Here is a 17,113-nt window from a genome sequence, read left to right as displayed (position 1 = left end):
AATAACAAGTGCTGGTGAGGATGTGGAGAAAAGGGAACCCCGAGGCACTGCTGGGAATGTAAACTGGTGCAGCCATTGTGGAAAACAGCATGGAGCTTCCTCAAGAATATACAAATAGAAATACTCTACAATGCAGTAATTCCACTACTGTGTATGTTACCCAAAGAAAACAAAAACACTAATTTGAAAACAAATATATATATATATGCACCCCTATGTTTATTACATTATCTACAATAATGAAGATATGGAAGCAACCTAAGTGTCCATTAACAGATGAATGGATAAAGAAGATATATAAACATGGAATATTACTCAGCTTCTTAAAAAGAATGGGATCTTGGGCACCTGGCTGGCTCAGTCAGTAGAGCATGTGACTCTTGATCTCGGGTTTTTAAGTCTGAGCCCTGTGTTGGGTATAGAGATTACTTAAAAATAAAATCTTAAAAAAAAGGACTGAGTTCTTGCCAATTGTGACAACATGGATGGATCTAGAGGGTATTATGCTAAGTAAATACCAAATGATTTTACTTATATGTAGAATCTAAAAACAAAACAAAAAAACCAGAATCATAAATACAGCAAACAAACTTGTGATTGCCAGAGGAGAGAGGGCTAGGGGGAGGGTGAAATAGGTGAAGGGGATTAAGAGGTACAAACTTCCAGTTATAAAATAAGTTAAGTCATGGAGATGTAATGTATCGCATGGGGAACATAGTCAATAACATTATAATAAGGCTGTATGGTGACAGATGGTAGCTACACATATCATGGTGAGTGTAACATAATGTATAGAACTGCCAAATCATTACGTTGTACACCTAAAACTAACACAACATTGTAGGTCAACTATATTTCAATTAAAAAAAAAAAGTCCACTGAGCACTGGCTGTGTGGCACAGTGCTGGGTTACAGAAGTGAGCACAACTAGTTTCTGGCCCACAGCTGTTCACTGTATCGACAGAAAAAGACCCCCAAACACATAGGGAGACTCCCCAATGTGACAACAAGGGCAAACAGGATGACAATGTGCTGGGGCTACTGGGCTCAACGGAGCCCTGAACCTGATGCACTGAGCTCCTCCAGGCCAATCTAACTACCCAAATTCGGGGCTTATCTCTATTGACCCCCTGATGACTATCCTTCACTTCCCTAAACTCTTTCTCTTGCAGAAACCTTTTTTCCTGTTTTCCTTTTTTTCCTGTTTTCATCCCACTCCTCTGACCATATGCTAAGGGAACACTGTCACTGTCATGGCCTAGATGACTATCTCTAGATGTAAACTGATGTCTGGGAAACTCTCGTAAGCTCCAGACCCTTATTTCTACCTGCCCAGCTATATTAAATGTCCAGCAAACACCTAAAATATGTCCAAAGTAAAACCACATCCTCTCAGACCCCATCATCCTCACCCTACTACATACTCAAAATCCCTCCTCTACCCACTGAACACCCAAGCCAACTCATGGCATCACTCACCCTCCCAGCCTGGGCCTTACCTACAACTCCTCCCTTTCTGATCATAAACAATGGATTACAATTCAGCAGTGTCTCCAAAATCTGGTCTTTCCAACTTTACTATCACTACCTTAACTTACATTTTCCAATCGCTCCTCTTGCTTTGACCGGTCACAATCTCTCCCCCCTCCATCACATCCTCAACCTGGAGATCAAGTGAAGCAAAGCTGATTTTTTTAACTGCTTCCTACAAGATGAAATCCAAATTTCTTAGAACACTCAAAGGCCAACCAAACCTTGCACTCTCGCCCAGACAGCCTGCCCTTGTGTCCTGCTAGTATCTCACCATCTCCCACCCTTGCCCAGTCCCTAACTCCTTGTCTTTGCTTACACTCTCTCCTCTGCCTAAAATGCTGACAATAAAACTAACGAAAACGGTAGCTAACACTGACTCCAAGCAATATGCTAAACACTTCAAATGTGTTCTCATTTAATCCTCATAACTATTCTTTGAAGTAGGTGCTATCATTACTCCTCATTTTACCGGTGAGAAAAGCTGAGGCATTCAGATAATACTCGCCCAACACTGGGCTGATCTAACCACACGGCCGTCCGGACTTCAGAACCTGAGTTCTTAACCACTACACTAGAGTGGCCCTGATTTACTGACCATCCCTTCCACCAAGTGGTTCCTAATTACCCTTTAAGACACAGCTCAAATGCTCCCTCTTTGGTGGGACTTCCCCAGTGCCCTAGGCCTCTCTTCCCATCCTCCAGGGTCCCCAGGCATCATGCTTTTATCTTTATTACAGGCAGCCTCACTGGTTGAGTCCCAAAGATAAGTCAGGTTGTTTTTATCTTTGTATTCCCAGCACTATACAGCATCTGACACATAAACACTTAGGTAATAAACAAACTCTTCCAAGTGCACAGAACCTGCAACAAATACTGCTCAAACTCAAGTCTACCCTCCATGTTACTGCTCCCGAACACCCTCTACTGCTAACCGCAACCTCTCCCCTTATCCTCACCCACCCCAGGCCTCCTCCATGCTGAAGAGGCAAAGCCCTTGCTGGGGCTGCCACTCCCACAACCAGCTGATAGCATTATCACTGCCAAGCAGGGCCCGTGAGCTGCTGGCCGTTCACCCCTTGATTATAAAGTGCACCTAAGAAGCACTTTCTCTGGCTGAAGAAAGACAACGGGGACTTTTGATGTCGGGCTGCCAGATTTAAGGTCTTGGTCATTTAAAATGCTTAAGTGGGATGGTGGACATAAAAATGTAAATAATAGGACAAAATCTGCCATGGACATTATTCATAACTCATAAAGAGCCAACAGGCTGATAAAAATGTACACAATATTATTTAGTTCTGTGATCTACCTGTCACTTTTACATAATCACCATCATTATATATTTCATTAAATCAGATAAACTTTGCTAGAGGTTTTGATTACTTTAGATGCTACAACTGCTCAGCACCTAATGGAATTGGCTTGTTTTCTTAAAGTAGAATGGTTACTTGCTTACAGTATGTGCTGAGGGAACAAAGTAATTTTTTAAAAAGTATGAGTCAGTGAAATCATCACCACTGTAGCCAGTAAATAAGAATGAAGGAAGATAGTCCCAGAACTTGAAGTAAGGTTTATTCCTATGAGTGAGGCTAATAAAAACCAAGAAGTACACAGTTAATTGTAACACATGCTAAGTGATGGTCTATAATTAGGATGTGGTTCCCAAATGCTGAACTTTTAGTACCTGTGCTGATCTATATTTCCTATGTAATGGTTTTCATAAAGCTATATTCAACTTAATGAGATGTCTCTTATTCTGAGACCTTCCATTCAACTGTTTGTTAAAATGTTTTTTCTTTGAAACAATGGTAATAAATGGTGAGTTTTTAAAAAATGCCTTTACCTGGCAAATTTAAAACTGGTAACTCACTTGGCTCCCAGTACTGCTTTTTACAATGTTACAGTTCCCTGGAACCCAAGTCTGGGAACCCACCATGCAAGAGTGTCTGAAGGGACTTGGGCCAAATACAGCCTGTGTGACAAGGACAGAGTTTTAGAAAGGAATAACCAAAACGGAAAGCTAATGATGCATTTCCTTAAACTGTGTCTAGAAAACCAAAAACCAAAAACCTGGTACTTTAAGATTTTATATAAACACATTACTTAGGATTCCAATGCACATTAGCATCTTAAAGACTCTAAGTCCTGTAGTGAGCAAAAACCAGTTTAATTCAGAATTCAGAAAGGAACTTTTTTTTTTTTGCAAGCAAACCTATTAGTACCCCAACAAACGGTGGGAAATCCATAACTTATCAAAGGTATTAAAGTGTGTGTGAAAACAGAGTGTGTTTCCTGTTTTTTAATAGCAGAGATACATCTTTATGAAACCTGAAAAGGGGGCAGGAAAGCGCTCTGCCCCCTCCAAAGATGAGTATGGCAGTGTTTTCTGTGGGGGCTTTTCCAAGACAGAATATATAATCTGGTAAAAGGGTGTTTTGTACTTAAAGTTCTCTAAAATCTAGAGGAAAATCATATCTCCATTCTTCAATATGGTCAACTCTTTTTTGATCTAAATGGAATGCTCTGGGCATTCTGGTCATCAAAAATATCCATCTCCCACACAGTGAAGTAACAAATTAACATTTTAAAAAATCACCTATGAATATGGTCGGTGTGATAACTGAGTGGACTGATACATTTGATTCTCAAGACCAGCAAAACTGGAATATGATGTCTCATGGTGGTTCCCTAAAACCTCTCTAAACCTCAGTGAGACAACCCTTAGTGGATCATTAAATCAAATTAGTGGGTTGGGATCAGCTTTTTTGGTTTGAGGTTTTTTTTTAAGATTGATTGATTTATTTGAGAGAGCGAGAGCACAAGCAGAGGGAGGGGCAGAGGGAGAGGGAAAGAATCTCAAGCAGACTCCCCGCTGCTCTATCTCAGGACTCTGAAATCATGACCTGAGCCAAAATCAAGAGTCAGATACTTAACCCACTGCCAACCAGGCACCCCTGGGTTGTTTCTGTTTGTTTGTTTTTAACAAAACAGACTTGAATAGAATATATAAGAATACATTACACATAGTAGCAGAAAGTCAATACTTTTGCTTCTGTGTATACATTCAAGTATGTACAGAGCCTCAATGCAAATGGTGTTTCTTACTGCAGAGCCAAACAAAAAGTTTGAAAGCCACTGTTTGAAGTTACCCAATTATCTATCTAACTTCAGCTTATAAATAGGAACTTCTTGGCATAAAAAGAACAGCAAGTATTTTCTGTAAGCAAAGGAGTAAAAGAAACAATGGCACCGAGAGGTACAAGACGCTGTTCTGGGCTCCCGGGAGGAGGGGGAGGGATCTTTTGCTAGGTCTCCGGCTTTATTACAGCAGTCAAGGGCATTACTTAAACCCACCACTATTCTATTCAGTCTGGTTTTTTGTTTGTTTTTAAAGATTTTATTTATTTTATTTGACAGAGAGAGAGGGAACACATGCAGGGGGAGTAGGAGAGAAAGAAGCAGGCCCCCCACGGAGCAGGGAGCCTGATGCAGGGGCTCAATCCCAGGACCCCGGGATCATGACCTGAGCTGAAGGCAGACGCTTAACAACTGAGCCACCCAGGCACCCCTTCAGTCTGGTTTTTACAAAGGCATAAATGGATAACCAAAATGCACTTCTAAAGGAAAACAAAAATGTAAAGGATTAATTTCCATACTGATTAAAAACAAAACAAAACACAGGGCTTCACAGAATAGCTGACATCTCAAACTCTTACAGGGCACTTCACAGAAAAATAAGCTCCCCTATGTCCACTGAAATGAAACTGCAGCAACCAAAAACCACTGCCTACTCTCCAGTGTTAGCAAAGTTTGTTTGGTTCCAACCACAATTCAAGATAATTTCTATCTTTACTGGTTATTACTTAAAAGGTCTAATTAGTAACTACAAAGCAATGAGATGATTTAATAAAAATCTTTCACCCTACTTTTTACAAACCACTCATATTTAGTAAATATTATACTAGCCCAGGATGGCAAGAAATACAAAATGAGTTTAACAGTGTAAGACCAAACAGCCTGCATATTACCGAAGTGAGGTACACGCACAAAATAATTAGCCCTTTGGCACTCCTTCCCCCCCCTCAAAAACCTCCACCTACGCTAGATGGCTGGGACCACTGACTGAAAGCTTCCAAGAACACTCAAGTTCTAATTTCATATCTCCCTGCCTGGAGCCACCACCAACCCACTAACTCCAAAATTCAACAAGGCCAAAACGGGGGCAGGAATACTCCCATCTCTCCAACTGAATCTGCTTTTCAACGTAAGCCTCTGCACCTACCAATTCTGAAATACGACACAAACTGGCATGTTTAAGAACTTCTACCAATATACCATCCTGTTGACCTTAGCCAAAACAATTTTTTTAATTTCTGTTTTAAATTTTGGCATCTGTGCAATTCCATAAAAACACAAAGTTCACCTCCTCACATGCAAAGTTAGGATTTGACCCTTCCAATTCTAAAAATTCCACTAGCAGAACCCCACATGTGTTCTAAGAAATACCGGTCCTATGGAATGCGTTGTAATGGTAAGAATGCTTTATGATGCTTTGGCTATTTTCAAAATGTGCATTAACTGTAAGGTAACCCATTTACTTTGCAATAACCCCGCGCTGTCCAATATGGTAGCCACACACGGCTAGTGTGCACCTGTAACAGGACTGGTGCGACTGAGAAATGGGATTTTCAACTGTACATTTAGTTCAAGTATTTAAAATTTAAAGTTGATACTCATTTCCATTACTGGAAAACTTTCTGTATGTTTGGAAAAACTTGGGTATGTGGGTGTACTTTTTCAACTGTAAATTTTATGAAATCTAAATACAGATCAAGTTATTTCCAATGAAAATTTCATGTTCAAACTGAAATGTGTTGTAAGTATAAAATACGTACCAGATTTCAAAGACTTAGTATGAAAAAAAAAGAATGTCAAACATCTAATTTTAAGTATTTAAATATTTAAGTACTTTAAAATTGATTTCATGTTAAATTGATAATATTTTGCACATATTTGGTTAAATAAAGTATACACTGTTAAAATTATTTTCACCTGTTGCTTTTACTTTTTTAATGTAACTCCTGGAAAATGTAAACTAACACATGACTCACATTCCATTTCTTTTTTTTTTTTTTTTTTTTTAAGTTTATTTTATTTAAGGGGCGCCTGGGTGGCTCAGTTGGTTAAGCGGCTGCCTTCGGCTCAGGTCATGATCCCAGGGTCCTGGGATCGAGCCCCGCATCGGGCTCCCTGCTCGGCAGGAAGCCTGCTTCTCCCTCTCCCACCCCCTCTGCTTGTGTTCCCTCTCTCGCTGTGTCTCTCTGTGTCAAATAAATAAATCTTTAAAAAAAAAAAAAAAAGTTTATTTTATTTAAGCAATCTCTATATCCAACATGGGGCTAGATCTCAGGACCCCAAGATCAAGAGCCACATGTTCTACTGGCTGAGGCAGCCAGGCGTCACTCACATTCCATTTCTACTGGATGGTGCTGGAGTAACCTCATGATTCCCAAACCTTTCCCACCGGAACACCTCCCAACACTAGGTTTGGGAACGCTGCCGTCACCACATACTGTTGTTCCTGTTGACCACATCTGAGATTGAGAAGTCCTTCCCTCCTCTTCAGCAACTATTCCAAACTGTCCCACACAATCACCTTCCTTTTAATCCTTTCCCAGGTCCTCTTTCTCTTCCTGTCCCCAAGGACCTATTCTCAGTTCTCTTTTCCATTCTCTACACTTTCATGGTGAGCTCATCCACTTGCTTGGCGTCAGCTATCACGTCTATGTGGATGACTTCCAATCCTTTATCTCCACTTCTGACCTCTTTCTCAAGCTTCAACTTCACACTGCCAGCTGCCTGCTCAACAGCTGCCTCTGGGAGTCCCACTGCCTTCTTAAATTCAGGATGTGTGACCTGGAGTACATCTTCACTCCTGAAGATTCCCACCATTCACCTTGAAGTCCCAAAGTCCCTGGTCCCTCTTCTAGCTACACCACAGCACTCTCAGAGCAGACCCTTTCTTAACAGTCCCTTTTTACCGTAACTGGCCTGCCCGACTCGAAATTACCCCCAAGTCCTCTGCCCCATTGCCATTTAGCATTCTCAGAAACCACTTTGAACACACTGCTATCATATTTTCAACAAGTCCCCTCTGTCTGCCATCCAAACTACAAGCAATTCAAACTACTGAGCACGTGTCCCAGCTCCCCTATACAGCTCTGAGCTCCCATCAATTCTCCCTGGACATAACTAATCCTCCAGCAGGACTGGTCTGCACTCTACACAATTCTGACCAACCTTTTAGGCTTAGCTCAAATACATGGTACTCATAAAGCCTTCGATGATCAACCCAACCAAAATTAGTCTTTCTCTTCCCTCAAACTCCTTTGGTATTTCTAATGGCAACCATCATGGTAATGGGAATATGTGGTCTTAACTTCTTTATAAAATAGTGTCCCCTTAACAGCATCCAACAGCACCTTGCACTGCATGTTGCCATCTTTGGACATCTTACCAAAGAAATCAACTTTTTAAAAAGGAAAATGCTGGAGGACTTGGGACTACTGACTATTCTCAAATCTTTATCTCCAGACAGATATCTAATTGCTCCAGACCTTCATCTGGATGTCTCAAAATTCAGTAACTCCAAAACTGAGCTCATAATCTCAAACCCACACCTGTCTCCTAAATGGACCCCTACTCAGCAAATGATACCACCATCCCATCAGTAGCCCAGGCCAGAGACATAGGCATCACCTTTAATTTCCCCATACTCAGCACTCAGGTCCTGTGAAATCTTCTTCCTAAATGTCTCTGGATTTACCTACTTCTTCCCACCTCTGCTGCCAGTTCAGGCCACCATTACCTGGGATGCCTGCAATACTATTTGCTCTTATACTCAATTCTCCAGCCATTTCCCACCGTGCAACCAGAGTCATCTTTCAAAAACCCAATCTAAGCAGGTGACATTCCTGCTGAAGACCCTTTAATTGTTCTTAAGATCAAGACTTCCAAAGATGGCTTACAGACCTCCTGCATCTGGCCAGTGTTTATCTTTACAGCTTTGCTTTTCATTTCCCAGATCATCTCTTTCCGTATGTACATCACGCTCCAACCATGTCCAAGCACTCTATATGCACTTCTCCAAGTGCGCCAATGTCCTCTCTTGCCTCAGGGCCCTTGCACAAGCTGGTCCCTCTATTTGGGTTGGATGTCCCTCCCTTGTAATCATCCAACACTCTGAGCACTGGCCAGCCTCCTTGTATTTCTATTCTTTCTAACTTCAGCAATGGTACCAGGAGAAAATCTTCACACTACTCCTATACTAGCACTTACCTCAATAACCAGCATGTAATAGGTACTCAATAATTATTTGCTGAATGAGTAAACAGATAATAGTTTTCTGAGTTTTGGGGCACCTGGGTGGCTCAGTCGTTGGGCATCTGCCTTCGGCTCAGGTCATGATCCTGGAGTCCTGGGTTTGAGTCCCGTGTCGGGCTCTCTGCTCAGTGGGAAGCCTGCTTCTCTTTCCCACCCCCAGTTTGTGTTCCCTCTCTCCATCAAAATAAATAAATAAAATCTTGAAAAAAATAGTTTTCTGAGTTTTTTTAAAAACAAATTCCAGGGGCGCCTGGGTGGCTCAGTCAGTTAAGCGTCTGCCTTCGGCTCAGGTCACAATCTCAGGGTCCTGGGATCAAGCCCCACGTCGGGCTCCCTGCTCAGTGGGACGCCTGCTTCTCCCTCTGTAGCTCTCCCTGCTTGGGCTCTCTCTTTCTCTGTCAAATAAATAAATAAAATCTTTAAAACAAATTTTTTTTTTTAAATTCCCAAGTCAATTATTAAAGAGGGCACGTTCTGCATGGAGCACTGGGTGTTATACGCAAACAATGAATCATGGAACATTGCATCAAAAACTAATGATGTAATGTATGGGGGTTAATAGAACATAATAATAAAAAATAAATAAATAAAATAAATAAAAATTCTCAAGTCAATGAATGAAAGCCATTTCTAGGACATCTATATTTATTTGACAGCATTGTATAAAGTGGCAATTGACCTAAGTTTTTATTTTACCTGTCTGTGGAATCAAAACTATTAATAGTTTCATTAAATAAACAGAATTTACAGGTACAGGCTCAGAATAATCACAATGAAGGAAAAAACACTGTATTTTATGTTCTCCCTTGTCTTGTAAACTTGGGACCAACTCATCTGAAACTGTTGAGAACCTTTTGATGCAAAACACAGAGTGTATGAAAAGCAGCCAAGCAAATGTGGATACATCACAGAAGCAGAGCCTGCAGGAAACTGGAGAGCACGAAGAGACGACATCAGACCCTAGGAATGTAGGTAGGGACTTTTTAATAAAAAGAAAAGGCTCAGCACTACTCCTGTCCTTATCCAGGCTGAAGCTCAGTGCAATCGGTGCAAACATTTCATGATCCTGTGAGCCAGGAGAAAGAATGGAGGCATCTGTGGGGCCATAAAAGTCTTTCTGGTTTATTTAACAAAGGGAGATAGAGCAAAGGGGAAGGAAATACTTACTAAGCAAGGCAACTAGGTGTCAGCTCTTACATACATTTCCTTTATGGTTCACAACAGTGTATGATCCCCATTTTACTGATGAAGAAACAGGGACTTACGGTCACATCGCTGGTCCTGTGACCTTATACTCCAGTCTAACTCAAACACATTTTTATTGAACATTCACTCTTGTTAAGCCCAGTTCTAGATCCTGGGGATTGAGCAACAAGCAAAACAAAATCTGCTCTCAGGAAAGCGTATGGTTTTGTGGGGAATGATGCATCATACACAAATAATGTAATTTCAGATAGTGACACAATTAAGGGATATTAAAATGGTAAAAGTGAAGGATGTGGGAGAGTAACTAAGGAGGTAACTTAGGTTGCAAGGTTCGCAGGGATTATTTAAAAGATAATTTTGAGGAGATACTTTTGCATGGCTAAAGAAAATGGAGAATAAAGTGACTATCTTGTCCAACCTTAAATGGAAATCTCTGGCACTATCAGAAGCAAAAATTACCATTCATTTCCTGATTCTCAGCAAAGAGACTATGAGGTGAAAGGAGCTATAGTGTTATCCTAGTCCTAACCCAAAGCGATCGGTTAGATAGTCACCAGATGGAGAATATTTCCACATGAACCAAGGGGCTGTTCAGGGCGATGGGCTGACCAAATTAATTCTTAGATCCCCCAGGACCTACAATAGCACCCAACACATGACAGGGCATAATAAATGACTGCTGAATGAATATATGAAGGAAGGAAGAAAAGAAAATGTTAAAATGTCACTGTCGTGGGTTAAATCCCTTTTCAGGCCAAGTGGCTTTAATTCACCCCAGTCCACTTCACCACCAGCCTCAACCACAAGAGGGTGAGAGAAGGTGATTGGTGTAAATCCACGAACAATACTGTACTAGGAAACAATTAGCAATATGCTGCCCCCTCCCCAACCAAAGGTGGTCAGAAACCCCATCTTTAAATCACAAGTTACACTTAATGAAAATCTAATACCCAAATGATGACCAAAAATGAGTAATTATTTAGCTGCTTAAATAAGGGCTCTCCTAATGCAGGTCCTCAGGATACTTCTGTATCAGGTACCTGTTCTAACGACAGCACACACAGCACAAGTTGTGATGGCCTCTTTATCTGATTATCTTCCCTGCTAGGTTGGTACTTCTTGAGGGCAGGAACAAAGTACATTCATCCGTATCGCCTCAGGGCCTTGTCCAGTTTAAACTGAAGAACCATGATTATGCTAAGTTAGAAAAATTAAATTTCTCCAAAACATTTCCGTCATGGGGCATATGGGTAGGGTGAGGCCCACCCACTACTATTGTTATCTGCTGAGCCTTCTCTATAGAACCTGAAGGCCTCATCATCACACATCACTCTTTCAGCTTCTCTTGCACAGGTGAAGAACTGGAAAAGCCTTAGAAGACTCTGCTTCAATTTTTAGAAATTTATTTTTAAAGGATGGCCCTCGTGGTGACAAAGAACAAATGGCCATTCAAAGCCAAACAAGAGTTGAGTTTGCCACTAAATATAAAAGATGCCGATGCTTCCTTTCTGGCACCCAGATGGAAGGACAGAACAGTTTAAAAATAAGATACCACTTCTGATAGATTAGCGCTACCAATTTTTGTGATGTTTCAGTAAAATCTTAATAATGAATCTGTGACATTTCTTTCTGAGACAGGGCAGGGTTGTGAATAATGACATTATTATAGTATCACAAGTAGACCCAGCATAAGGAAATATGGATGGCAGGGGGCATCTTAAGTAAGAATTATATTCGTTTTCTCCAGTAAGGAACATCCTCTGCATTCGCCGTCTCGTTTTTAAAAACCATAACATCCAAGTTCTAATATCCCTGGGTTCTGCTCTTCGTAACATCAGCCACATCTCTAAAGTTTTTAAAGCTTCGTTTCACACTATCAACAGAAAGAAAACTTCAACAAAAGGCACAAATTAAATACTATCCATCTGCACACTTAATTTACTACTCATTTGTATTTGCTTCCGAATCACCATAGTTTTGGCGTGCCATCAGGACTGGCTCTGCAGGAACTTAGATCCAAAATGGCAGCTGAGCTTCTGAAACTCACCAGAGCCATAACGCTTAACATACGTGAAACCAGGTCTTATTTATCTCACTTTTCAACCTGTCTAGGAGAAAAGAATATTTATAAAAACATTTCAAAGACTCAGATGGCATTCTGTTCACGTTCGTTATATCATTCTCCTTCTTGCGGGAGAACAGGCACCCTGCTTTTGGTTCCTCCGCTCCACAAACTGAATTAACCTGCTATTCCCATGTTTACACAGTCCACAAAAACAAGCTAATGGCAAAACATGGAAAGCTTAGGTTTTTCGCACTCTTCTCCTATAAGGCCAACTTAGGAAATGGGTGTAAAATGAATCATCTAACAAGTAAAGCCCCAAATAAGTGCTTTCATTTTCAGAAAAAACAATAATGAGAGCGTTAATTTTCCTTAGGTCCACCACAAAGCAACACTCCCTATCACTATGGTAATTTCTATGTCTTTTCCTCTAAATTCAAGATGTAAAGAAATTTTTAAAGAGACAAATTTGTTCCAGACTACCTCTTTAATGTTTCCAAAGCCCCTCACACAAAAGCTTAACTTACATCACCAAAAGATGTACATTGAATTTAAACTGTCACTTCTCTACTTATTTCCATTACTAATATAATAACATTAATTTTAGAAAAATAATAAAATACTTGCTCTTTAGAGATGGAGAACTTTAATTATCTTTATGTATTCAAATGCAGAGTCTTTTTGTTAAATTAGCGTGAAAGTCCCTTCATCTACACACAATTGGCCCAAAGAAACAGGCCATTTTCAGCACAAGGGGCCAATCCATTTGAACAGTGAATAAAGCTTTTGAAAGCACTACACACCCTCTTCCAGACTGTCAAATTTTCAAAACGGGCCAGCATTTCTTCCATTTTTTTTTTTTAACACTTGCAGGCCCAGCAAGCATCTTATAATTAGATTAATTAAAAAGGAAACAAAAACACTGCTCCCTTCTGATCAAAATTATTCCATTTATGCTTAATTAGCTTTAATCCAAGTCTACATATTTAATGATGGGGATATGACAATTCCACCCATTTGCATATTTTAAATGCCTTTCTAAACTATACTTTGTAACAGATTTAGAAGAACAGTCTCTTTCTCATGCCAGTATGCCACGCATAAATCAGGAGGATACAAATTAGGAAAAAAAAGAAAAAAGAAAAGAAAACAAGGCCTCTCAGAGCCAGGGATGTGCTGAGGGGGTGGGGTAATTTACTCAGGGGTGGGGGCAATTTCCCCGCCACATCACAAACTACGATCCTTTCAGCCCACCAGACGAGAAGCATTACATCACACTCTTACAATGATAGGGGGAGGTGGCTCTGAGAAAGCAAGTTTTCAGCTTTCTTCCCTCCCTGCTCCCAGGCTTTCTAGAATCCTGTACTGGGAGTAATGGAATTTAACTTGAAGGCACCGCACGGTTTCGGGGGTAACAAACATACACATACATAGAGCTATCTATTTACGTGACCCTAAATAACCACTTCAACAATGGATACATGGCCCAAACCGGCAATACACACATACACACACAGATGCTGAATTTGTGCTGAAAAGCCCAGTTCGTCTGTATAAAATTAAACAAAAATTGTAACCCGTGAGAAATGGAGGAGGCCAGTCTACAGGGAAAAGCTGATAAAGAATTCATTCCTAATGGGGTGAAGAGCTGTTTAGATCTTAAAACACCATGTTTACAAGATAGTCCTACCATTTGGTTCAAACCACGATCAAAATAAAAGCGCATCTGGCTGCACATTTGAGAACACACACAGAGACCCAGTGCAAATGAGCGCGCGCAGAGAGGGGTGATCCACACACTGCTTGGGAGGTTTTCAAGCAGGGGAATCTACAAACCCCAAACCTCCTGGTGTTCACTCGCCCCCAGCCTGATGTTTAAAATGTATCAGGTCTTATTTTAGGTTCTACATCTCTCTAGGAAGGATGGCCTAGCTTTAAGGGAGAAAAAAAAAAAAAAGCTTCCCCGTGGTAGTGCTTGCCCTCCCAGATCCTTTGTCGGCCTTAGCAGCCGAAAGAATGCAAACCCATTTATATTTATGCAAATTTTTGCAGCAGATTTAAGGGGGCAGGGAGAGGTCTGTGTTTCTTAAAAACCTCTTTCTAAATATCAAATCTCCAGTTACTCGCAGTTTCATTTATTTGCAAGACAGAAATGATGATGAAAATCTGTATATAAATTAAAAGTGCAATTAAATCACTTCAAAATTTAAACATTCTACCAAGGCTTTTCCATTTCTAAAATGCCGAACCAAAAGTACATCACGGGTCTGATTTACAGATTCACGAAATGTCTGAAGCCAGTCTCCATGCTAGACAAATGTCCATTTGCAACACCACTAGTGAAAACGGTTAGACAAGATCCATATAAATCAATTGGTTTAAAAAAATTGAAAATATTTACCAACCTCATAAAGTGCAGCAGTGCTTAAATCCAGCAAATTGAGGCATACAAGGTAGAAATGGAAATGAAAAAAGGTCCAAAAAATGATTTCTTTTTGTCTATCTGTTTTTTTGTATTTTAAATATTCAGAAACCAGCAGAGACTCTGTCGGCCATTTTGGCTTGAACTAACTCTCTCTCACTCACTCTCCCTCTTGCTCTCTCTCTCCCCCTCTGTCTCTAAAGGAAGCAGCTTTTTGTGACCTTCAAATAGAGGCGGATCATGTGACTTCGGGTAGGTTTGTCAATCAGGAAAGGGGAGGGAGCTGGGGTTGAAACTGCCTTAAAGGGAAAGCAGCCCTTTTCCACTCACTTTCATTTGTGAAAGGCTGTTATCTCATACTCTCCGCCTACACACACTGAATGTGAAAGTGGCAACAGCATAAGGGTAACAGATGAACAAAATATAAAAACCTTTATTGGTTTATAGAAATATGCTCAGTTGCTAACGATTCTTGCAGATCCTGGAGCTTGGCTTGCTTGCTACAGTTATTCTCTAGTTGTTTGGGCAAGCATGGGCTGGCAAACTGCTCTTTAAAAGGGGGCTTAAACAATGCTTTAGCCAAACAAGAGACTAGTTTTTAAAGATTAAGGTGAGGGCGCCTGGGTGGCTCAGTCGGTTAAGCGGCTGCCTTCAGCTCAGGTCGTGATCCCAGGGTCCTGGGATCGAGCCCCGCATCGGGCTCCCTGCTTGGTGGGGAGCCTGCTTCTCCCTCTCCCTCTGCCTACTTGTTCTCTCTATCTCTGTCAAATAAATAAATAAAATCTTTAAAAAAAAAAAAAAAAAAGAGTTTAAAGATTAAGGTGAAATACAGGGCACAACTGATCTCTGACAAGCTCCTAAAATGCAAAGGAGAAGACTAAAAGGAAATATACCCAAGTATAAACGGAACCTGGCAATTCAGAGAGGTTAAGTGACTTATCTCAAATCACACAGCTAGACAGAAGCAGCACAGGGACTGGTTTCCCAACTGAAGTCCACATGTATTGTTTTGGGTGTATGTGTGTTTGATACCTCCTCCCCCAACCCCAAACAAAAACCATGCTGCAGCGTTAGCAAGCTGACTGCCTCTAGGATAGGCCAGATTCCAGCCATCTTTAATCCCTTCTCCCACCTGAGGAAGTAGCTCTGCAGCTGACAAGAGTAAGCATGAAATTTAAAACCTACCTGCTTTCCCCATCCCTAAGTCCCTTCTTCTGGCTATATGCATTCTCAATTTATACCCACCTAAGAAACCCATGCTGGGTTTGTGTCTCTAGCCCTGGGGCTAACAGGCTGTGCAAGCTTAGGTGGGCAAATCCCTTTACCTCCCCAGGCTCAGTTTTCTGACTGGAATGTAGACTGGACATTACTAGATGGTATCTTTGGTTCCTTTCCTCTCGAAAACTCTGCACTTGGCTTCTTTCTTTTAGCAGTTCTGTTCATCTTATCCTTGCCATCTCAAAAGTCATTACCCCAGGAAGGCCTTCTTAACCCTTCCAGTAGAGACCAGGCCTTCCTATTCAACACTCCCATAACATCCTTTACTGCTTCTTTATAACATTGATCAGAGTCGCAATTTATTGTTTGCGTAAGAATTTGCCTATTGTTGATCTTCCTCAGTGTGTGTAAGGACAAACACCACATCTTCCTTCACTGCTGTCTGAGGCCCCACATAGTTGGTGAATAAATGAATGAATGAATGACTTGGACTTCTATTCAGAAGTGCTGGACAGGAGGAGATCTGCCACCCAAATATAAAGAATGGAAGTCACATCATTTCCAGAAACTCACCTCCATCTGTTTGTTCTAAGGACTGCTTTGGAAATAAAGTAACTAAAATAGACAGAGCAGGCAAAAGTGCCCTGTGACTCAAAACTCCATCTATCTCTATAAACCAAAACTAGTGGGATCCACAGTGTGAGTCTCCCAAATGAACGAGGCTGACCAAGTGTAATCTGACATGCCATCCAGCAGAGAACCCATGGATTCTGTAAGCCTGGCATTCCTCGAAAAGGAACCTATGAACCCTCCCTAAATCCCACACGTTTGTCATCCTGGCTTCTGGGTCTTCATACAGCCTTCCTCCCTTGCTTTTTCCACTCCGACAGAAGAACAGGAAAGGAGCTGTTTCAGGGCAGGCGGAGCCAATGCCTCAATGATCTGGCGGCTTGAATATTTATGGTGTAAAAGGCTTCCACTGTCTTCTCGCAGCCCGGAGTGGAGCAAAAGCCAGGACCCAGACTGACAATTGAGATGTAGGCAAAAGCAGGAAACTCCTTGGATGGAAATTTTGAATATTTAGTCTATTTTTATCCTTCCAATACCTTCCAGATGAGTTACGGAAAGCTCACTTACGTGGAGCATCCTCAACATGTTAAAATGCATGGAGACTATACAGCTGCCTTGTTTTAATTTGTGATGGACATGGTTTCTTTATAATGTTGCTCAGTCTCCATTCCCCAATGCAGAATATTATTGTATAAATATGTATGTGTGTGTGTGTTACC

General features: G+C 41.0%; 1 protein-coding gene across 8 annotated transcripts in view; it reads right to left on the bottom strand.

Moving 5' to 3' along the window:
• The window catches only part of TNRC6B (trinucleotide repeat containing adaptor 6B), a 248,772-nt gene that overhangs the window by 122,099 nt on the left and 109,560 nt on the right, over nt 1-17,113 (bottom strand). Inside the window, exon 1 of one of the 8 annotated variants that reach the window (XM_032416413.1) lies at nt 14,590-15,202. The exons of 6 other annotated variants lie outside the window; for them this stretch is intronic. In XM_032416413.1, coding sequence (XP_032272304.1) covers nt 14,590-14,594 — 5 coding nt within the window. In that variant the 5' untranslated portion in view covers nt 14,595-15,202. Of the gene's footprint in view, nt 1-14,589; nt 15,203-17,113 lie in introns of those variants that run through there. One more of the 8 variants, XM_032416414.1, reaches the window with a different exon arrangement.

The sequence above is a fragment of the Phoca vitulina genome, unplaced genomic scaffold (genome assembly GCF_004348235.1).
Source record: "Phoca vitulina isolate PV1807 unplaced genomic scaffold, GSC_HSeal_1.0 scaffold19, whole genome shotgun sequence".
NCBI classification, from domain to species: domain Eukaryota; kingdom Metazoa; phylum Chordata; class Mammalia; order Carnivora; family Phocidae; genus Phoca; species Phoca vitulina.
This window is presented reverse-complemented; position numbering and strand designations above follow the sequence as displayed.